The sequence below is a fragment of the Lemur catta genome, chromosome 1, assembly GCF_020740605.2.
Source record: "Lemur catta isolate mLemCat1 chromosome 1, mLemCat1.pri, whole genome shotgun sequence".
NCBI lineage: Eukaryota > Metazoa > Chordata > Mammalia > Primates > Lemuridae > Lemur > Lemur catta.
In genome coordinates, this window is record NC_059128.1 from 81,453,086 (window position 1) to 81,477,747 (window position 24,662).

General features: G+C 42.8%; 1 protein-coding gene across 1 annotated transcript in view; it reads right to left on the reverse strand.

Annotated features, from left to right (window-relative positions):
- Positions 1 to 22,801: 22,801 nt before the first annotated feature.
- FBN1 (fibrillin 1) overlaps positions 22,802 to 24,662 on the reverse strand; it is a 226,294-nt gene continuing 224,433 nt past the window's right edge. The window contains exon 65 of the mRNA XM_045528600.1: positions 22,802 to 24,105. Coding sequence (XP_045384556.1) covers positions 23,716 to 24,105 — 390 coding nt within the window. The 3' untranslated portion in view covers positions 22,802 to 23,715. The remainder of the gene's footprint in view (positions 24,106 to 24,662) is intronic.

Genomic DNA, 24,662 nt, shown 5'->3' on the forward strand with positions numbered 1-24,662 from the left:
AGATGATTTTGTCCAATCATAGGGCTAATATAAGTGTTCTGAGCGTGTTTAAGGTAGGCTAGGTTAAGCTACAATGTCCAAAAGGTTAGGTGTTATTAAATGCATTTCATTCTTATGATATTTTCAACTTAGGATGGGTTCAGTTCATCGGGACATAACTCCACGGTAAGTCAAGGAGGATCTGTTCATATTTGTTATTTTAACTTGCCAAGGTTTGGAATAATTTTTAATGCAGCAGTTGATACCAAATGCAACTGTCTGCTCTGATGGCTACATTTGTAGGAAGGTGTCTCTGAGTCAGCCCTTGGCAGTCCCAGGCTTACACCAGCTACCCAGCTAGTCACTTTAGTAGGAATCTTCCCTTTTCCGAAAATGACAGCAAACTCACCGGACTGAGTCTCATTGGATGGACTTGGTTAACTGTCCTTGCCTTAACTGATATTTTTTACAAAGTAAAAGTGTTATGACCAGAAGGGAGAATTTTGTTGGACAGCAAAAACAAGAAATGTCTGCTTCTGTTATTATTACTAACCACAACACAATTGTTTATGTGCATAGGCTAATGCGTTTGGTAGTGATAATAATGGCTAACCCTAATTAAGTGCTTGCTGTGTCAGGCACTGTTCTAGCATATGTGTTCACTCATTTAACCCCTGTAGCAAGCCTATGAAATGGGTACTGTTATTCTATCTTGCAAGCAGTAGAGGTGTGGAATACCCAAGTAATCTTTCCCAAAGTCACACAGCTAGTAAGTGGTCAAGCTGGGATTTGGATCAAGACAGCTCAGTTCTCGGGTCCGTGCTCATAAGCCACACTGCTAAATCACCAATACAACAGAGTCTCACAACCTTGCTGAGTTTTGATTTGAGGTGTTTTGTCCTCTTACATGTCGATTTTTCATTTATAGAATATGTCTTTACTGCAATAGAAACAGAGATGACTCAGCCTTAACTCTGAAGTACTAGACAGGTGTGGTTAAACACCTGCGTGCGGGAAATATATAAACACTTGCTAGTGACGTGCATTCAGAGTTCTCTTGTGAGCACCTCCTGACTGATAGACCATTCATACAAACTATTGAAAAATGCATCTTTTATTTAAGCCTTTTGAAATTTTAGTAATAATTTTTTTATTGCAATTCTTACACCATTGACAGAAAAGAAAACCATAGATTTCTCTGAGTGAATATTGGGGTATAGAGAAGAGTGTGGGAAGTGTCTCTAGTATGACCCATGTAACAATTAGTATAACTCATTTAGGTGCATATCTGGTCCCTACATTTTTATTTGTTCCATTCAATTGTTCGACACCCTTCTCCCTCTGCACATATTACCAGAAAATTTGGCGTTTACCTCTGAAGCCTCTGCCCCCCAACCTGAACTGTACAGCAGCCCGAGACACTTGTTCAGTCTAAATGGGTCTGTTCAGCTTTCAAGCTCCAGGCTGTTTGTGCTGTTAATGCCCTTGTCCACTGGGCGACGGGGCCCTCATGAGCCCTGCACTGGCTCTGAAAACACCTCGCCCTGGGCTTCACGGTGTGGGCTCTCTTTGGTTATATGCGGAGGGTCAGTTATTGCTTCCCGAGCACAACCACTGACCAGGGAGGCTGGTCTCAGACAAGTAAGCAGGGTTCTAGCCCCAGCTATCCTCCTGGAGCCAGCTCTTCCTACACACCAGGAGTCCTGTTCATTGATCCAGATTCTTCTGTCCTGCCCGGGGAGTTCCCATTTGGGGCCTTTGATGTCCCAGGGAATTTATGGACTATCTCAGTCCATCAGAGAGGCTTTGAGTCTGCTGAACGCCACAGGCACCTCAGTGGTTCTGAACCTGTAGTGTGTCACACACCCTTCTCGCTGGAGAGAAGCCAAGTCTGCCTAACGGAGGCCATTCGAGTGTTACAAGGAAACATCAAGGATCGTCTGTCCCGGGATGACTTTTTGCATCTATCTAGGCACAAAAGCTGTTGGCAGCTTTTCTTGCTAAAAATGTATTCATGTTAAGCTTCACTGAACATCCTGCTAAAGAGATTTAACAACTTCTCAGGGTAGCAGAACCTTGAGCAGACTCTCGGGTGAAGCCAGCCTCTCCAGCCCCACTGCTTCAACAAGACCTACTTGGTTAAAGACGTGGACAGGCAGTTCCCCAAAGAGAGGACACTGCTATCCAGAAAAAGAGAGGGCCGCTGGGCAGACAGACCAAAGGTGACCAATACACTGAACGCGTGTCTGTGTCTGGTTAGCTCGGGGCTTGCGAACGGGGGAGATACCATCTCTGCAACTCCAGCTGGTCCTGTTCTCACTGCAGTAAACTAGGTATTGTCCACCATTTATGTCATGTTAATCGAAAAATTAATTTTAAGCTAAATGAACTGTGTAAATTCAAAGGTAGGAGGAAACTGAGGAGTTACTGAATAGATTGAAATCATATCCTCAGGATCTTGACACTCTTAAGTACTCATTCCCTATGCCCCAATTCCATGGGAACAAGAGGGCATTGATTTCATCAGCTGAGAATACATGGGTGATTTACATAGTGGGCAGCGTCATCTTGAAAATAAAAGGGGACCAGGAAATGCCAGAGGAGAAAACTATCCATCTCTTCTTTCCTCTCCTCTTTGCCTTCCTCACCTCTCTTCTTTGAGTGAACAGGTTGCTAAGAATTAAGAGACTTTGGCAGAAGCCTTTCCCTTTTGGAGCAAGGGGAAATTAATATTTGGGAGGGGAAGAGAAAAGAAAGATTGGGGGAAGTGTAAGCACAAAGTCACATGCTGATGATGTCCCTGCAAATATGAGACTTTCTAATTAAAACCTGGCAGCTGCACCAAGCAGCTTGCACCATGTGGGAAAGGAAGGGCCAAACGGGTGGGACAAAGAGCCCTGATGTAATCACATTCCACTGAATGAGGATCCTTTCCTGGGGGTAAATATTGTCCTGGGAATACCACGCTCTGTTCCTAATAAATGTCAACAGGCAGAGACATACACACATCACCTTAAAAAGGTCTTCAAATGATTATGGTTCCTGCAAGCCAGGAAATAGGGCTGATTTCCCATGAAAGTAGGTTTGTCTGTCCAGCAGGGTTCTCAGGTCACTGTCATGGAGAAGTTATTTGCTGACTCATCTTGAAACTGGAGAATTTTCAATTTTCCATTGCGCACAGTTCTGTCTCTTTCCAGAGGAATTTTTTAAAAAATAATTTTATGTAACATATGTGAACTATGTATGTTTCCCTGTTTTATATTCTAATAAGAAATGTTACTTGTTTCTGATTCCAATAAAGGGGGGAAAACACAGTTTTTGAACACCTCTCTATTCAGATAGTAAAAAAGCCTGAGCCACGGGCAATTGGTGGCCTCATCTTTTAAAATAAACTGTTGAAAAATGCATCTTTTATTTAAGCCTTTCAAAATTTTAGTAATAATTTTTTTTTACTGCACTTAAGAACTTTAAATTGTTTTTTTTTTTTTTTGGTCACTCCTTTGAAACTCATTTACCTGTATGGCCAGAGAAATGAGCTTCAAGAAAAAGAAATACCTTTTCTTTTTTTTTTCAGTAGGAAAGAACATGGGTTCCAATAACTCTTCAGTTACTTTTAAACATATACTTTCTCTCTGTTCAAGTACAGGGTTCCACTCTTCCTGTCTGGAGTGAAGAGTGGGCAAGAAAGATGACTGAATCCCAGGGTTTGGGGAGTGGAAAGGACTTTAGAGACCATCTATTCCAAGTCACAACCAGTGAAAGGATTCTGTCCACACCATTGTCCTTCCCAATTGGTCATGAGGCCTCTGCTTGGAGGTCCAGTGGTGTCTGTATTTGTGAGGCTATTTCTTGGATAAGATAGATTCATTTTCAAAGGTGGGCAGGACAGAAAGACTAGATCCATTCAAATTCAGTCATTCATTTATGCATTCATTTATTCCTTTGAAAAAGTATTTATTGAGCACCTTTGTGTAAGGCAGGCTTTGTGCTGGCACTGAGGACAGAGGCCAGCAAGGTAGATGTAGTCTCTGCCCTCCCTAAAGTCCCAATGAGGGGGAGAGACATTAACCAAGTAAGTGCAGGCAGAACTAATTACATGATTGACCATTATGGTAAATGCATGAAGGACACACAGAATGGGTGAGAGGGCTAATCACAGGGAGATATAACCTGGACTGAGGGGGTCAGTTGGAACTATTAACTAAGGCTCTTTTCATTTTTCTCCTATCACCCAAAGGAAGCCTGGAGTGTGAAAGTATGGGTTAGAATTTCTTAAAGTAACTTACTCATAGGAAGCGGCAGAAAGTGTCATAAATGAGAGAGCGTTGATACAACCTAGATGTTCTCATTAAGGGAATACTTAAATACTTTATAATATATGCTATTCGGCAATATTATGTAGCCTTAAAACTAACTTGAGGGGGAGAGGGAAGGGGTAAAAACCTACCTATCGGGTATAATGAACACTATTTGGGTGATGGCACACTAAAAGTCCTGACTTAAGCATTATGAAAGGTATCCATACAACAAAAACATTTGTATCCTCTTAATATTTTGAAATTTAAAAAAAAGTAGAGTTAAAAACAAAAATTAAAAGAATACTGGATTTCATATTTCTTCACGTTATTTGTCTTTACTGGAAATCTTTATTTTTTAGTGCAGTTTCAAGTTACTGTCTATCATCTATTGTTTTTCATTTGAACCAGAGGGATTTCCTTTAGCCTATCTTTTAGGGCAAGTCTAATGTTAGTAAAATCCCTTATATTTTGTTCTTTGGAAAGGTCCTAATTTCTGCCTCAGTTTTGAGAGACAGTTTTGTCAGATGTGAAATTCTTGGTTGACTGTTTTTCTTTCAGTGCTTTAAATGTCATCCCACTGTCTTCTGTTCTCCATGGTTTCAAATGAGAAATTAGATGCTAACCTTATTGAGAATCCTTTGTATGTGCTTAATCACTTCTTACTGCTTTCAAGATTTTTTTCTTTGACCTTGCTTTTGGCTGTTTGATTAAATATTTCTTGATGTGAACCTTTTTGATTTTACCATACTCAGATTTCATTAAACTCCTTTCATGTGTAGATTCATATGTTTTATAAAATTCTGGGAGGTTTGTCCATGTTTTCCTTTAGCTCTTTGAGAATACTTAAGAGAATTGTTTTAAAATATTTTTCTAGTAATTCCAGCGTCTAGTTCTCAGGTTCAGCGTCTGTCAATTTTATTTTCTTCCCTTGAAAGTGCCATACTTTTCTACTTCTTTGTATTACTTATGATTTTTGTTGTTATTATTGATGAAAACTGAACATTTGACTATAATAATGTGGTAACTCTGGAAATCAGATTCTCTCCTTTCCCCAGGATTTGCTATTTTTTTAATTATTAAAGGCTCTAATAGTCCATTTGCTTAGTGACTTTTCCAAACGATTTTTGCAAAAACTATTATTGTATTACTTGTCACGTCAATAAAGTCCCTGATCCTTAAAAAAAAAAAATTAACTTGGAAAAGAGTTTTTATTGATTTTAGAAAATCTTTATGCTCTAATGTTGAGAAAAGTTGCAAATGCAGTGTATTGCATATACTATATATTAATATATACACATATGCCTAGCAAATATATGAAAACTATATCAAAATGCTTTTCATTTTTATTTTTATTATGAAGTACACTACAAATATGTAGGTAAACATGTAACACAAACATCTGTGTAATACAGCCAGATTAAGGAGTAGAACACCGGCAGCGTGCAAAGGTTCCCCTTTCCTCCCCTCTCCCTTCTTATAATATATGTCATAATCCTTTCTCTCTCTTGCCTACAGGAGAACACTATCCTTACTTTTGTGATAATCATTTTCTTTAGATATATAATTTTGATATAAATAAATATAATTTATATACTTTTATTGTCCTATATGTATTTCTAAGCCATATAAATTAGTTTAGCCTGATTTTGAACTTTATATACATAGAATCATATTTTTCTTGCTTTTTTATTCAACACTATGTTTGTGGAGTTCATCCCTGCCATTGTGTAGAGCTGTAGCTAATTCATGTCATTGCTACTGTGTTCCATGGTAGGAATGAATATAGCACAGTTTACATATCCATTCCACTAGGAGTGGGCAACTGAGTGGTCCCCGTCTTGGGACTGTCGCGGACAGCATTGCTGTCAACATTCTTTTCTGTGCACATTGTACATGGTGCATTGAGCTTCTTTACTGTGAAGGCTCAGGTGGACTTGCCTGGTCATGAGAGGTGTTTTCTGTTTCTACCTTCCCACTTTGATCCATTCTTTATTTTTCTCTGCCTTTCTGTGTCCCTTCAGGAACCATATCATCAGACTACCTTGCCTCCAGTTAGTCTTGGGAAGCGGGAGGCGATAGTATGAATTTAGGGGATAACAAAAGAGAGAGTTTGGAATATTTATCCCCTGATTTCCTCCTGGTCTCCCCAGAGTTCTGGCAGCGGCTGTGCTGCATTTCTTTTTAGGCTGTAGCTCTCGCAAGACTCTGGTAATACTCTCTCCTCCTCTAGCTGCTTCAGGCTTAACAGTGGGAAAGGCTCCTTGTTGCTGTTAGTACCCAGTGCTTTACCAGCATTGTGGCTCTTTTAACCCTACTCACACCTTTGTAAACAGTCCCTTTATTGAAATCTTGTCATTTAACCCCCTTTGAGCATGCTGTCTCCTTCCTCTCGTTTAGGATGTAGTTGTGCATCTGTTTTAGAACATTTTCCTTATCCCCCAAAGAAACCCTGCAGCCCTTAGCTGTCACTCCCAATTCTCCTGTATCCCTTCAGCCCTAGGAACCACTAATCTGCTTTCTATCTGTGTGGATTTTCCTATTCTGGACATTGCATGTAAAAGGAATCATACAATATCTGGTCCTTTGTGACTGGCTTTTTTCACTTAGCGTTATTTTTTTTTTAAGGTTCATCCATGTTGTAGCATATATCACTACTTCATTTCTTTTAATTGCAGAAAATATTCCATTATACAGTTATAAGCACATTTCATTTATCCATGTGTCAGTTGACGAACATTTGGGTTGTTTCTACTTTTTGGCTATTAAGAATAATGCTGCTATGGACAATCATGTATAACTTTTTGTGTGGATCTAAGTTTTCATTTGTCTTGGATGTCTTTTTTTGTTGACTCATAGAAGTTGTTTATATAATATATATACACACACACATACATACACACATACATATTCTGGTTACTAGTCTTTTGTCAGTCATACATGTGACAAATATCTTCTCTGACTGGCGGCTTCTCTTTTTATCTTCTTTATGTTGTCTTTTGGTGAACAGAAGCTTCTAATTATGAAGTAATCGAATATAATCAATCTTTTTCTTTACGGTTAGTACTTACTTTCGGTGCCTTATTTAAGAAATCTTCCCTATCCATGGTAATGAAAATGTTCTCCTATATGTTTTCTATAGGTTATATAGTATAGATTTTGGATTTAGATCTTTAGCCAACCCTGATTTTTTTTTATGATGATAATGATGATGATGATGATGGAAGATAGAGATCTTCTAAAAGAAAAGATTCAATTTCTTTTGCCAAATCAACATCCAATTATCCCATCTCCATTTATTGAAAAATTCACTTTTCCCTATTGATCTGCAATGTGAGCTTTATTACAAGACAAGTTTCCATATATGCATGAGTCTAATATAACAGAATATTAACCTGATCCCTGAGTGATTGCTACTTTCTTTTTTATATCTCTCTGTATTTTTCATTTTTCACAATGAATGTGTTCTTTACACAATTAGGAAAAAAACTTTCTCTAGGAAAAAAATTAAAAGTTGAAGATCAAGAGACAGCAAAGGACACTTAGCAATCCCCAGACTCCTGAGGAAGGCTTGTCTTTTGCAGCTTTCCCCAGCTTAGTTTCAATTATTCTCATCACCAGTGGCAAGTGGCCAAGAACCTTCTTGTCTCTGCAGCATGGAGCAGAGACAGAGCCTCCTGCCTAAGCTTCCAGGAAAAACCTGAGTCCTCACCTTACTTCCCATACCCTGTTTCTCCAGGTTCAAACTAAGGTTACTGTCTCTGTCTGCTAGAGCTGCATTTGTTTTCTGGGCTTTGCTCTGATCCGGATCCTGAGACTAGACTCCAAGAGCAAAGCAGCATGTTCATGAAATAGACCAATCCCTCTCTGTGCCTAAGTTCTATTGACCTGATAATGAATCAGGCTTTCTCATCTCCTTCCCCTCTACCTCCATCCCTCTGTCATCTGCTTCTCACACAGTTGGCCCGGTTACTCCTGCCGCTGTTCCTCACTCTCTCCAGTGATGTTGGGGTCTCCTGAGGATGTAGACAGGCCCTCGTGGTGAATGCAGGTCTGGAATCAGGCTGCCTAGGCTCAAATCCCAGTCCTGTTGTTTATTAGCTGTGCACCCTCAAAGAAGTTACTTTACCACTCAGTCTCTTAATAGAGTTGCCCTAGTCTGTAAAATGGTGATAGTTGTGAAGATAAAATGAATTACTCATATAAATTTCTTAATAGTGTCTGGCACATGCTAAACTGTCAATAAATGTTAACTATAATTATAGTTATTATCTGATGCTTATATAAAAAAATCCCATCAGCCCACTGTCATGAGAGAGAGATCATCCATCTAGGCACACGCAGTAGCAAAGTGTTCAAAGTGAAGAAAACCTGAAGACAGGCAGAGATATGTCAGAATAATCATTGTCATCTGTACAATTGCTCTCCTCCATTTCCCCTCAAACTAAAATCCTTTCACGTTTGCTTTGGGAGGGGGAGGGCAGAGTTGTCTAGAAATTGAAGGGGGTGGTTGCGTTTTCTCTCTGAGTCGATATGGTGCACAACGGACTTGACACCCTGGAACGGGGAAGCTCAGGTGGCAGAGGGGATGATGGTATTTTAAGCCCTTGGGGATTCATAGGAATTGGGGGAGAGTTTTGAATTTCCACAGGCTGAGTGGAGGTGCGGTAGGGGGTGAGGACAGGATTCAAGCCTATCCTACCTGGATCTAAGGGGCAGAGACAGCCCATCTGAGTTATTCAAGAAGCAGAGCCCAGAGTGTATCCCCAGCACCACCTCCCCAGGTTATTGGCTGCTAAGCCCGCAGCCGAGCATCCTCCCCTCTCCTCCCTGCTGTGCCCTGGCTTGGCGACATTCCTTATGGATTGGCCATATGGGCAGCCTTGGATCCTGTGTTTGCTTTGGCTTGGTGGTTTGCCGCTTACTTCCTGTTAACATTCCTCCACCCCTCAACCCTGAAAACGGGTCTCTCAGAGCCACCTGCTCTTTCTCTTCTCTGTGCCCACAGCCTCGGCTCTCTGATTTCTCCATCAGTTGCTTGGCTCTTGACTGGGACTCAAATCTAACTTCTGTTCAAATATTTTCCATCTGAACCTCTTGTTTGGAGCAGATAGTGTTTCACCGTGGTGGGCCTTTACTGGGACAGAAAGGGGTGATTGGGGTGGTACGGGAAAAGGCAAGTTCATGCATACAAACGACTTTCAGGCGAGACCAGAAAAAGCCCTTCTTCCCATGGGTTTCTGTCCAAAAAGCATCAGGCCCAGGGTAGAGGCAATTTTGTCCAAAACGGCTAGTGCTGAGTCCAAGGCCAAAAAACAGCCTAGGAGTGGACGAAGGCTCCCAGCTGGCACACACGCCTGTGGATTCTCTCATGTTGACCCTCCTGGGTCTCCTTAACCCAGGCCCTTGGCCTAGTAAGAGTGCCAGGCCAGGCCGCAGTCCAAGGCCAACACGTGTGCTGAACTACCACACCCCACATGTGGCACAGCTTGTTCTGGCTACTCGCAAACGACTTGGGCGTTCGTCTCCTCCAGTGGAGTTCAGATAAGGCCTGTCAGCTGGGCCACCTCCACCTGGTCTCCCCAGTGTCCCCAGGTCCAGCGGCTCCACAGAGAAGCAGGTTTAAGGAACCTCTTCCCTTGACTTCAGCGCTGGTGGACGTCCTGACCAAGAACCCCCTTCAGCAGGACGGGGCAGTGCTGTGCAGAGTGTGTTCAAGGTGTGGGTTTGGATCCCAGATCAACCACATATGAGCTGTGTGACCTTGAGCGATTCCCTGACATTCTACCTGTTTCCTCATTTGTGAAATGCAGCTAATCATGCAAAGAGGTGTGAGATTTGAAAAGATTGCTCACCAATAATAAGGTAGGGTGATTCTCTGAAAAGCATGCCAGTGCCTCTGAGACAGGAGGTAGGATTGGTGTTATGTATGGACAGGGGGGTCCCTTCTTAGCCATGTGGGGGTGAGATGCACAGCACGACAAGAGAGCATGGTGGGTGGCTGAGCCAGGAAAAACGACTCCGTTTGTGAATGCAGAGCACATAGTATAAAGAGCAGCGCTGCACCTGGCACTGGTGTTGGACAGCTAAAGGTCCCTGATTGAGGTGACATGGACAGAGGACAGGGGAGCACAGCAGGTGCCCCTCCTCACACCCACAGTGCTTTCGGCCTGGTTCCCATTGGCTGTTCAAAGGGCTCTGGCTCCTGGAATGTTCCGGGGGCTGCCTCAGGTGCCAGGTGTTCTGTTTCCCTGGGGGGGATGTCTGCGGTGGGGGAGTTTGTGGCATCTCAACAGTGACCACAGGCAGTGGCAACTGCAGCCATGAAGAATGAGGCTCCTTGGTAGACTAAGCAAGCTTTGGGTTTGATGCCTTAACACGATACTCATCTGGACTGACCGGTTGGATTGAAGAAGCCTTTTGGGGGTCTTGGGGCTCTCACGCAGACGTAACGCGGGTGCCGAGGCATTTAGTGTGCACTTTTGAGAGAATGTGACTATATTTTATATCCCAAGTTCGTGAATCAGCTACATTTGTGAAGTGGTTAGCAGGCTGCCTGGCTCGTTTTAAGGGCTCCATAAATGATGCTCATTCTTATTAAGCACGCGCGCGGCAGCAGCCAGAGGACAGAGCCCCGCTCCTTGGCAGCAGGAGCTCCCTAAGGGGAGGGCGGCGCCTTAGGGGCCGGGGGAAGAGTGGAATCATTAAGCAGCTGACACATACCCCGTTACTCCAAGGAATCTCCCATCCCTGTACGGAAGTCTGACCCAATTTGCTCAGCTTGTCTCCCTGAGCCGCTCTGGCTCCAGCCACCAATCCGAGCCAGGAGCACCCTTCCTCTCGGCCGGCTGCGACTGGGAGGCGGAGGGGGTGGCCAGGGCTCGCCCGGGTTGGGAGCCTGGAGCACTAGCTCACCTCCCCCGGCACTCTCTGGGGGGCGGGAAGCTGTGAGAAAGGGAGGAGGCGGGCGTGGGGCGCCTGTGTGGTCAGGGAGGCCTCCCCTCCCTTGGAACGCACAGCAGCCAGGTCACGGGCTCGCTGGGGTTGTTTATCGCCCCAGACTCGCATGGCAGCGCTTTGCAAATTGGGACGCTCTTTCCAAACATGCAAAACCTGGGCCTGGGATTTAGCTGTAGGACTTTCAGAACTTTGGAACGCAGGGTCCTGTCATTTGTCTCAAAAGGGGATTCGCGTCGCTTAAGTCAGGTTGGGGTGGAGGTGCTACGTTAGCCACTGCAGTTTGCGAGGCTTGGGTGCCAGATGCTTGCCAGGAGCCTCTCTGAATCCCTACGGAAACCGGAAGAATGGAGAGTGACTTGTGCCCGGCCACCCTGGACACTGACTCTCACAGAATCTGAGAGCCGGGAGTGTGGTGGGGGTGAGTGCGGAGGGGGACAGGGACAGGCAGGTGTGGGAGGCCACCCAGGGCAGCTTTCAGGCACAGCAGCATCATCTTCCTTTTATAGACAGGGCAACTGAGGCACAGAAAGGCTCACTCCCTCCGCAGACCCACCACTCGACTCGCCGCCTCTTCCTGCCGCTGCACCGGACAGCCTCCCATTCTCATGAAAACAGACAACTGAGTTCATCGAGTTTTTGTGAAATTAGCAATCACAGAATGTGGCTTTGCCTTGGTGGCTGGAAAAGAACAGGAACACATAAGAAGTGAAACCCTTTTAGGCTTGTAAAAGGGCACAAGGATAAAAGGAGGCACGATTTATGTAGCGGGAAGAGGCGTCAGGTGGGTGGAGAGTCTGGGCGGGTGGTTTCCGGGGGTCCCTGGCAGGAAAAGGCGCCTGAGGCCCCCCCGCCGCAGAGGCGAACGTGGCCCCCACCGCAGCGCGCCCCGAGCACCAGCTCACGTTTGCACCTTCCTTTTCTTTCACCAAGGTCCTACCTGTGGCCTTTTGCTTGTAGTTTTCCATAATGTCCTCTGTAACTCCATCTCCTCAGTGTTCCTATGTAGGGGACCAGGTTAAGGTGGGAAAGCTGAGACCAGGAGAGAAGTGACTTTCCCTAGGCCACTGGACAGCAGGCCAGGGACAAGACCTCTTAACTCCCGTGTCCCTCCCATCCACTCCCTGAGCCACCAGCCTGCCTGAGACAGACACCGACCCTGCCCTCGGCCGAATGTCCAGTGGGATGGATGGGCACGGGCCGAGCCATCACAAATGAGCAAGGAAAAGGGAAGTCAGAGGCTTCCTGACTTGTTCCACCGCCCAGTCTCTCGGCTTCGCAGACGTGTCCTGTACGTTCCTGTTGGATGACAGTTCCCTTTGGATGACAGTTTCCGTTGAATGACAGTTCCCGTGCTCCTAAAGCAGCCCACTGTATCCCAAATCACTCCACCGGGCATTCCGGCCCCTCCACCGCCCCACGCCTGGTGTCTCTTGAGCACTGTGCCTGCCGGCTGTCCTTGCCCACCTCTCGGCCCTTACTCGGGGTGTTCTCTCTGTGGAAAACCCAACTCGCCACCGCATCTCCAGGAAGCTTTCCCTAATTCCTCTGATGACTAGGATCTTTCACCACCTCCTATGCCAAATTTTAGGACTTTTTTTGTGGAAAAGATTTATGTTACACGAGTCAAGGAATTTATAACTCCTTTCAGGTAATGAAAAGCCCAACCGTAGGCGCAATGAAACTGAAAGACCTTAAATATTCCCCCTGTCTGCACATTTTTTGAAAGCCCGCTCTTAGCCATAGGCCACTCACAACATACCTTTTCTGAGCAATTGTCAAGTTCTGGGTACCAAATAGCAAAATACAGCAGGCAAAACAGGGTCCCTGGCCTCTGCAAGGTTACATTTTGAGAAATCCCTGGAAAAGCATTTACCAAGCCTGATGTTTTTCAGAGGGCTGCCCTCCCCTGGCAGCTCAGCCTGGGATATATATCATTGCATGTGAGAAGTCTCGTAAATACATCTCCTAGCATGAGTGAGACATCGTTATCTTCCCAATTCTGTGTGTTTACCCTGGTTCTTCTCAGCCGGAACCGTCTTCCTCATACCCACTTTTCAGCACCCTACTCAGGTTTGCTTCTTTTTGTTCCAACCTTACGATCTCCCACTCCTTTGAGCTTTTTTCAGGACTTGCAATTGAGCACCACATAAATTGGCGCTAGCTCCTCCTCTGCCATAGTTCAGAAGCCGTGAGGTTTAGTGGCTTTGGAGTCTGTGGCAGGGCGAGCTAGGACATTTGCTCTCCTGCCAGCAGGTTAGGCTGTTTCTGGGACACAGCTACCCAGCCAGCCCGTCTCTCAACCCCTTTGCATCTTACGGGGGCCAAGCAACTAATTATGGATGATGAGCTAAAAGTGAGTAGGGGTTAGTACTGTATTAACGTGCCATCATCACTCACTCTTCCTCATCTTTGATGACTTTGGATGCCACCCGTTGGGAACAGCACAGCTTCAATACGGAAGGGGCTTCGATTCCCAAGTCACCACCTGGAGAATAATGTCCCAGAAAAGCTCAACCAACCAGGAACCTCTGCAGAGGACTTTGGGCAAAAAATAAACTTTTGTTAGGTTAAACACTGAGACATTCCCTGACCAAGATGGAGTTAGGGAAATTTAGGACTGAATCCCATCTCTGCCACTTAGCCCTGTGATATCCGGAGGATCATGTGCCTGTCCCTGGCCTCAGATTCTCCAGCAATCAGAAGGGCTCAATCCTTCCCAACTTTGTGGGATGATTATAAGGAGTAAATTAGATATTTCTGAAATGCTTGGGATTTGGCAGAAATCAAATATTTTCTAACATTTGTGTGTGTGTGTGTGTGTGTGTGTGTGCTCCCACACACGGGCTTCATGTGTGTTAATCTTGTCACTAGATTGTAAACTCCTTGTATAGCAGCCCAGTGTGGTAGACCTGTATTCTCTATAAAGCCTAGCACAGTGCAAAGCACATAGACGATCTTGTTTAATATTTACTAAGAAACAAAACAACCATCTTGGCTTAAAACATAAGCAAAACTAACTTGCTGGGCTACCTCTTTATGACACTTCCTATGCCAGGCACCAGCCACCTCATCACACATCACCCTTCATTCTCTCGCTCATAGACCCTCTCCTGCTGGTCCGATTCTTCCCGTGGCTTCCCACTGACCCACCCTCTTAGAGAGTATTTTTATGTATACTTGCTGCTCACTGTATGAGTAAATGGGTGTATCTATTTGGATAAAAGTGCTTTTGTGGCTTGTGACAAATGGAGCAGAAGCCAGATGGGGAAGGGAGGGCGTAGATTATTGAGCTCTTTGGAAATAGATGGTGAAGAAACCATGCTGGAGGGGACCTTGTTTCATATTTTTGTAAACTTGAGCTGTAGACACGAGCTGTATGATGAAATCTCAATGTTGGAAGATGTCGTTAAGCATTCCTGTGTAAACATCAAGTTGATGAGGATCAACCATCTCACCAGATTGGTATGTTGAGATTTTGGTAATTGTGTCAATGTGTTTTTAAAAAGAAGACACAGATTTAAAGAATAAGAGCAGTGAAGGAATGATGGATTATCAGAGGTCATCTTTAGCCAGCTCAGTTTAGCTTAGCTTATATTAAAAAAATCAGACTCTACCCTTGGCTGTCGTAGAGACAGTTCAAGCTCCTTTTAAGCCTGTTTCTTTGTTCTGTTTTTGTTTTGCACGGTAAGTGTTAGCTTTAATGTCATTTTTTGATTGAAAAACGAGTTTAATGCACTGTAAAATAAAAACAAGAAATATAATAAAACGTAATTGCCACCTCTTAACTCTCTCCCATTTGCCATGTCCTTCCCCACTGCCAAAAGACCAGTTGGGCCCTCTTTTCTCACTTGACCTACTCAAAGTCTCTTCCCTGGCCCTGCTGCCAAAATCTCACCCTTCTCAAAGCCATTCCTCACACCCTGTAACCCAATGTGAGCCATGCATGCAACTGAAAGTTTTCTAATAGCCATAGTTTACAAAGTAAAAAGAAATAGGTAGAATTAATTTGAATAGTATATTTTATTTAACCCAATATATCCAACGTATTATCATTCCAACATGTAATTGATACAAAAAATTATTAATGAGATAGTTCACATTGTTTTTTTCCTATTAAATCTTCAAAACCCACTATGTATTTTATACCTATGCACATCTCAGTTCATACCAGCCACACTTCAAGGGCTCCCCATCTCTTTCAGGAAATCCAAATTCATCAGCCTGACAAGCCAGGCCCTCTCCACCATCTAACCACGTGTCCTTCCCTTCCATACCTTTGCCTGGTGAACCACACCTGCCTCACCTCTCACCACCCCTTCCTGCGCCTGACTCTCAGTACCTGGGATACTCCTTCGCCACAGGACACACACCTTGTCCCAGGCACTGGCCTTTCAACATCTCAAGGCAACGTGTCCCTTTCCAACAAGGCCACAAGTACTTCCCTGCCAAGTCCACTGTCCCTAGGCCTCTATCGGAGCGCTTGGCTTAGGTGGTCCCACAGTTTTGTCCACCCCACCCCACCCCAAACCCTCACCCCAAGTGGTGAGTGAGCTGCTTGGAGGCAAGAATTTTAGAGTCCAATTTCTATTTGAGTGCCCAGCCTAGGCACTCAAATATATAAAGCATGGATTTTTTTTTAAAAGGGTGGATATGTTACAATTTTTACTGACATCTAGTTACTGAACTTGATCAAACTCTCAAGTTATTTAGCCAACTCTTAATCTCAAATTATATACATTGATAGGGTTTGGCCTGAAAATGGGTGAGAGAAAGTAGACAAGCTAAAGAAGCAACTACCACTGGAAGAACCATTGTTCCTGGTTTTTTTCCCCCCACACACTGGCACAAAGATCTTTTAGCCTTAAACTGTTTTTCATAGCTGTGCTGGAATAAACGGGAAACCACAAAAATGAAGACTTCCACTGAGCCAGTCATCAAATCACAGTGGCAATGAAGAGAACATCCAGAACTATCCGCATTTGATTAAACGCTGAACACTTGAAGTGTTTCTTAACTCATGTAATTTCCCTATGTAAGCAATCATTTGAAATTTTCAGCAATAAAGTTTTGGATTACAGGATTTCTTAGAGCCCTCACTATCCTTCACGGAAGATCACCCGCCTCCCTTTTCATTGAGCCTGTCTGTGTTGATATGATTTTTGCATATTAATATATTTCCTTACCTCTTCTGACAAAAGCTCTCTCAGAAAAGGAAAGTAACAACAACGAGTATTCTTATGATAGTAGATAGAGAAGGAGTAAACGCCCGACCAGTAAGAAGCAAAACTTTTTCACGAGGGCCCATTCAAAAATTTTTTTAAAAATGTATTGACTTCATTTTAAAAGAGTGTGTGCAGTATATACAACACACACACACACACACACACACACACACACACACAAAATCAGGAAATGTGGCATCTACAATTGTAGGAGAGCATTTAAAAATATTTCTCTAATACAGAAAGAGTTTCATTTAGGGGGAGCTAAAATTTCAGAAACAACATATAATTAGCACACATTCTGGTATCTTCTTGAAATGTGGGGCCTTTGAGTGCATTTTCTACAAGATGAGAAGGGGTGGTACCGGGCGGAGGCAGCTGGGGCAACTGAGGGACTGAAAGTGCAGTGCCCAGGAGGCATGGACCAGGAGCAGCAAGCGGGGAGCCAGTCCCCGGCTCTCACCACTCCAAGTGTGGTCTGCAGGCCGCACCCAGGGCCAGGGCACTCTTCTCGAGTACACCAAACTCAGCAACCATGGTACATAATATTTTCAGCAATATTTTAAAAATTCAAACTGTGAACTACAAACTGTGGGCTGGCTGCCTGATTTTGTGAACAGAGTTTTACTGGAGGCTGGTCAGCTGGCTGGGGCTGGTTGGTGGCCTGGCCTACCATGGCACACTCTTAGCTGAAACTGATGGCTTTAAGAAAAGAAAGAGTTTTTATTTTCACTCCAGAGAACTATCTGCTTCGACAAAACTCTTTTATATCTTCTAGTTGTGTAAAGAGCAGTATGAGGCAGCTTGAGTTAACTGGGCCGTATTTCTGATTTGTGTATATTTACGGGGTTTCCCCAACATTTGGCTATGAACAGACTTCACATTGGACATGCTGACTCCCTAGGAACTACCCAGTGTGGAGGCAAGAACTGCAATCTCGCCCCGAGGCTAGTGTGGGAGAGGAGTCCGTGTGGTTGGTTAATGAATTGAGGCAACCACCTGGCAACATCCACGCCTCACTGCTGCTGGCCTGTCTCTGCTGATGCCACACGGCAAACTCCACTGAAAAGATACAGTTTGCAGAGTCAGGAAATGTCATGGTTGATGTTATTATGTGATAACACAGCGTCCCGTAGAGCAGCAGTAGCAACAGTGGAAGGGGTGCAGATCGGAATTATCTGGTGCATTTTCCCAAGGACACACCCTCATCTGCCTTTCACAATGGGCCTAAAGATTTAGAGCAGTGGTTCTCAGCCATGGCTATAAATTGGAATCACCTGGAGAGCTTTGACAACTGACAATGGCGGGAGCTCAAATCCAGATTCTGAATTAATTGGCCTGGGGTGTGGCCTGGACGCTGGGCGTTTTTGTAAAGCACCGGAAGGGGCTCTAATGTGCATCAGTGGTTTTCAACCATTGATGTGGATTCTTTGTAGTGAAAAAGTGTGTGTGTGTAACATATTTGTATTAGGGTAATTAACGGTAGCTGCTGTAACAAAAAAAAATCCCAAAATGTCAGTAGTTTATTGTTGCGAAGTTTATTTCTTGTGGGTTTGAATGATTGCGTAAGTGTTTTTTCAGCCAGACCTGGAAATGGTATGTATCACTTCTCCTGACGTTCCCCTGGTTAGAATCCCATCACTCAGCCCCAACCTAACTGCAAGGAAGTTAGGATATGTGTCTTTTCGTGATCCCAGGAGGAAAAAAAAGCAGAATTGGTGAGCATCTAGTCCATTTCTGCCATGTACAAATAGTATGAAAATGTTTATAATTTCCTAATTTAAGAACCACAAACTTAGAGTTTAAGTGTGAACATTTAAAATTGACTTTATATATTATTTTCTTTTCCATTTATAGAATATGTAATACTCTAAAGGACCTTTCAGTTATAATTTTTAATAAGAATTGTCTTGGAGACAGTCAGTAGAGAGACTCCAGGCTACGAATCTCTGTTTTAACCCAAGCAGCTCTGCCTGTATTTTATATATTGGATTTCAGGGTAAGTTTCATTTAAACATGGGAATCTAACTAAAAATCAAATCACCACTGAAAGTCACTTTATGTGGAAACCACCACAACATTATGTGGGGGAGATAGGTTAGAATGGTGTGTCTAATTTTGGTGATTCACAGAGATCTAGATGTGGAGTCTTACAGATGTCAAAGGTGAACTTAGTGAAGAATGATACCTTGCCTTCTGTCCCCTAAGACCAAGGAACTGAAGATCCTACACTCTGCTACTTCCTTCAAGAGCCTGCAAAGTCTAACCACATCCCTGTTAAAGATGCTGCTAGGACAGCACTGCTCTGCCACCTCCAAAGGTCTCTAAAGGACCTTTCGGATATAATTTTTAATCAGAGTTGTCTTGGAGGCAGTGAGTAGAGAGACTCCAGCCCCCACAGTTCCCATGGGCTGGGAAGCCACCTTTGTCCCCCGTGCTTCATGCAGACGGCACAAGTGCTCAAAAAAGATCTGCTAAGAAAACAAAGAAAGGGAGGGAGATAAAGAGGAAGAGACAGAGAAGAAATGGGTTGCCCTTCTGCAGGGATTTTTCCTATTTCACTCCCACCGATCTCAGTCGTTGGTCAACATATATTAAGTGCCTACTGTATGCCAGGCACTGAACAGGGTGATGGAGCTGCGAGGACAAAGCAGGCCCCGTCCTTGCCATCAGAGGCCACTTGTGGCACAGGGGAGGTAGCAGCAGGGGGAAAAAAGAACCAAAAAAAAATCCCCACAGCACTTGAGGCTGAGACCGTCAGCCTTGAAGGATGGTGCGACAGGCGGGCGTGAGGTCTGTGGGGTGGACGCGTGGGCACGAGCAGGAACCGTCTTCCCCTGGGGAGCTGGTTCCACGGTGCACTGACTCCCAAGCTGGAGGTGCCATCGTGCTTCCCGTGGATGCCCCAAAAGACAGCCTGCTGAAGCCAATCTACCAAAGTGCAGGAAGCAGCCAGCCTCAGGGAGGAGTTTGCCGCCCAGCCTGAGGCGCTGGTCCCTGGAGCCTGATCACAGACCGCCCCAGAGAGGAGCAGTGCACACCCTGAAGGGGGTTAATGGCGACAGGCCTGCAGACAGAAAGGCTGAGCAGCACATCCTGCTGATTTCACGTAGTTACAAAAATACGCAGACACAAACCCAATCCAGCTGGTTGTGCCCTTGAAATTCTGATATATTAAGGTCTCATTAAGATTTCCTGACAGGTCTCGCCTTCTCCATAGCAGAGCTGTTGGGGACACCCAGACAGAGCAGAGCTCATGTAGACACAACTGTACAGCCCTGTGACTTCTTTCTGTCAGTGTCTGGAAGGATCCACGGGATGTGTGATTATCATCAGGATGTTTTCATATGTCTCCATTTCCAAAAGAAGAAAAAGTTTAATCATTTAGAGTTGATTTGATTCTCCCCAGGAGAGTATTTTAGGGTAAAAAGGAAACAGACCTCTCCTTATTTCTGCAATTCCCAGCACAGCTGCAAAGAACACATCAGGTGGGATCAGGAAGTGAGGCAGGACCTGCTGCAGGGAGCAGCTGCTTTCCCTAAACATCTCTGCAATGGTGTTGCTTAAATTTGAACCCACGCTACAGATTCCAGAAGTACTTGGAAGGCTTGATGCCTTCTAGCTGACAAGATAACCAACCCACAACGGGCAAAGGTGAACATAGGGTAATGCTGCATTCATTTATGAAATGGAAATAGTCAAACAGATCAAAAATGACAATGAATAGAGAGAGCAGGGTTGAGCTAGCCAAAAATCGCACCCACTTACCGGCTGTGACTTAATTCATCTTCCACTGTCTGATAGTAAAAATGAAACTGACATCCAATCACAGAGGTCATAATTCAGGTTTGAATCAAGGATGCAAAACAGCCTATGTCCTAAAAAGAGGTTTATGGTTTTGTTTACCAAAAAAAAACAAAACAAAAAAACAAACAAAAAACCAAAAAAAATCCCCTCCATTTTGAATTCATTAGCAGTTAGTTGAAATAACAGATTTCGTGAATTGCCAGATCCTGCCAAATGCACATCAGGTGTCACATGTACAAGACTCTCATGTTTATGTAGACATTTGTGAGAATGTCAGACCCTTTAACTGAGACCCAAACCTGTAAATGAACCCAGCCCTGGAAACACATGGAAATTTGCAAAATCAAACTCACAGCTTTCTTCTATTTCTCTAACCCTAAACTCAGAATAATACTGAGAATCCTTTCTTAACTCATACATAATGTTAGGATCATATTGGGTTTCACAAAGTTTAATAAAGTAAACTGGCTTGCTTTTTTTCTTTTCTCTTTTTTTTACAAAGTGTTTTTTTTAAATTGGCAAGGGGTAAATGAATCTCTTCAGCTATGAATATGAAAATGAATTTTTCTACCAGTAATGACCTTCTAAAATTTAAAAATAATGTCCTTAAACCATTTAATAATTTCATTTCTAATATATCTCTAAGAACTAAAGTTACAACCAGGAAAAAGTACATTCTGTGGACAAAGCTGACTGTGATTTTAAAATCCCTAACAGTTTATAGGTATATAACTTTTAAGTATGTTAATATAGCATCAATCTAATTGTCCTTTATTTTGGCTCATCTAATTTACAAACATGATTTCTGAAATTTAACAGTATTTGTAATGGCAATGTCCAAAGCAATTTTGGCTGAGTAAAGTGCTATTTGTTGAACAAAAATGTAGTTGTTTGTGCAAGTTTAAACATTTCACAGGCCAGCTGAGTTCATTTCAACCCTACTTACAAAATAATTATTGGCAAATGAAATGGGCAAGGGGGTAGAGACAAGACATTTTCAAGCTTCTGAGAGATTTACAAAGCCAAGTTCTTCAACTATTGAAAGTAAAATTGAAAGGTTGCAGATAATTGAAAGGTACATGTTTAAATCTCAGGATTAAAAAGGGTTCCAAAGAGAGGAATATTTACAATGGAACAATGAGGAAAATGTTTTGTACTGTCAGAAACATGGAAAATATGCTGTTCAAATTTGTTGGCTCTCGAATAAATAAAATCCAGACTTAGACTATTAAAAATATCAAAGTGATCCACTATGTGCCAACTCCGTTTTCTTCTGTTGTTTGTTATAAAGAAAATCCATTATTGAATATACTGCAGTTCTGGTTAAATTATCAAAGATATTTTCCGTATGCAAACTGTTGTTTACCATATGCTTGATATTCTTCTCTAACAATTTGAATACACTTTTATCACATGGTTCCATAGGTGCAAAGTTAGAAGGAAATTTTGAGTTATATTTTAACCTCCTACCCAAGGTACAAACCCTTTCCATAGTAGTCATTCAACTCATCTCTACTGAGTACCTAATATGAGTGAGATTTTTTTGATGGCAAAATTAGAGATACAAAAACAACTTCAAGATGGTTCATGGTGTGTTAGGTGGAAGAAAGCATCCTTGTGCAATGGCTGCCATTAAGCCTGGCCTGAAACTCTTCTATCTTGTAACAGGCAGCTCACCACCATGCAAGCAAACCCATGCTTTTGGTGGGTATCTCTATAATTAGGACTGTGTGGATTAAACATCAACTGACCTCAGTTTTGCCTTCTGGGATAAAATGGAGAAAACCTTCTCTATTGTCTTTAGCTTAGTTCTTCAAAGATTTTGAGAGGACTTTCCTGTGTCCTGCATAGTCCACCCCATCCCACCACTTTATGCAGAAATCTTATTTCCCATTATTTTCACTACCACAAAATGCTTTCGTGCCTTTAGGGATTTTAAAAATTATTTCATATCAACTTAATGAGCTTAACAGCTAAATATTTAATATTGCACTTAAAATAAAACAGCATTTTTAAATTATGACATTCAGAAACCAAAAGTTATATCATTCAGTTGGATTCAGCCTGGAATTAACCCTTTGTAATTAGACTTGCATTGACTAACAAAAGATGGTTAGGGGAAAGAAAGACGGAACACCTACATCTTGCCAGCACTGTGTGTAATTAAGGGAAGAGGGCATGATAAATCTTTTATAATGAAATTCATGTAGTCTAAGACAATGACTGAATTTGATATTTGCAAGTATTTAAATCTGACAGTTTAAAAGTCACAAGATTAATAAGGTCACATTTCAGAAATGAGTCTATGATCTAAATTTCTTATGAGCAAGTCAGGTTAATGACACCAGACTCTATTTTTAATGAGTAAAGCAAGGGACTGACTCACACATGTTAAAATTCCTTCTAGTGGTTATACATTTGGCACCTTTATAAGCCATAACTAACAGAACCAGGATAATTTAAACCCAGGAGACTTTATTTAGCCTCCAGAATGGCCCCTCCAACCCCAAGTCCATGCAAGAACACGAAGCCGAGGGGTAAACTAAAAAAAAAGAAGAGATTGTTTTATTGTGACATTTATGACATTGACCCCCTGTTGACAGGAATGACCGAGGGTGATCTTGGCATATTGCACATGCTGTGATGAAGGGTGCACTGGAAATCCTCTGGCTGCTGAGGCTGTTTCCTGGTCCTCCCAGACCTCAATGCACGTGTGGGCCAGTCACAGAAGTTTCATTACCACTTGGTGTATACATTTAACAAGTCTTTGGTCTTAATAAGCACCATTACAAACCCTCACATTAAGGGCATTATTATTCTAGTTTATAAATGTTTCAATGATAAAAAATAGCACGATTACAGTATACACACACTTAATTTACATGTAATGTATTATACTCATAACTGAGATAAGCTACTGAACTAACTTTGGTTGATTGAAATTAATGAAGTATTGGAACTGAATACTTGTAATTTGGTTTCTAAGTTGTGTAGATATTACAGTGCATTCATAAATCTAATTTGAAAATTTACTAGCACCAAATAGATATTATAAATGGCCGACCTAGTATTTGTATTTGGAGAAGCAAAGTTTAAAAATTTGAAAAAAATACAATAGTCCCTCAATTGAAAGCACATTCTGTACGTCTGCTGGAAGGATGGCATGCCAGCATGAATGGCCAACCCCCAATGGAAATACATGTCCCAGTTTTCAAGATCGACACATATGACAAGGTAGCTTAGCTACACACACAAGAAGCCTGAGAAAGTGGTTGTTTGGAACTAGGGTAGTCACCTGTACCTTGCTTTTGTAATACAAGAATAGTGCTTATTTATACAAATTTACTTGGTGAAAGATTGTACCTATGATATGAAGCCTCTGATTGGGGGAAAATATAGTTCTACCTATCTATATTTGTTTTTCTTTAATTATTTGGTCTCTGGTTGGTGAATTAATGAAGCAAAATCTGAATTTTCATCTTCAGATTATCACCCAGTTCACCACTGAGGTAGTCTTTGTCATATTTGTCTTCTAGCTGGTTAAGTTCTTTCTTTTTATAAAGTGGAGTACTACTGATTTGTAATGAATAGGTTCCAGCCACTGGCTTCTTCTTTGTGAAGTGGAGGTAGCTGATCCCTTCCTTTTGGTTGATTTTAAAGAAGCCATCTTCATTTCCAGATTCAATCAAGTATCTGTTGTGATTCGTCAGAGTTGTAAGGGCTGGAAGGAGTTCTAGGATTCGGACCTTGTTACTGATGTGGGAAATGTTGAAAGCGAAGAGGGCCGTCTTCTCAACATCCCAACTTGCAAGACTCACGTTGGCCTCTCTCTCAGACTGATCCTGGAAAGACACATGGCAATGTGTTAAATGCAAGGTACATACGCCACTTAGTTCTCATATTAAAGAAAAAGTGACTCAAATTCACACTAATGCAACTTTCTGCACATGTGGCATATACTGTATTGAAAACACACATTCATAAGGCACTTTGTTTAAACCACAAATGTGTTAAATTGGCACATATTTGTAATATTAAACTGATGTCAGGAAGAAAGCTTGAAATCACTTGTAGTTAGAGGTCTTCTAATGCTGTGGTCTCGAGTGTGGTCCCTGAACAAGCCACATCGGCATCACCTGGGAATCTGGCAGAGTTGCCAATTCTCAGCACCGCCCCAGACTTACTGGATCAGAAACTCCAGGGATGTCTCTCAGAAATCCATTTGAACAAGCCTTCTAGGTGATTCAGATGCATGCGCAAGTTTGAGAACCACTGTTTTAATAGATTATTTTCTTTCCAAAGACTTATCTCATTTCCCAAACCATAGCAGATGGGTTGTAGCACCCATACTAAGAACCAGTCTATTTCAATTCTGTTCACTGACATTAAACCATCCCCT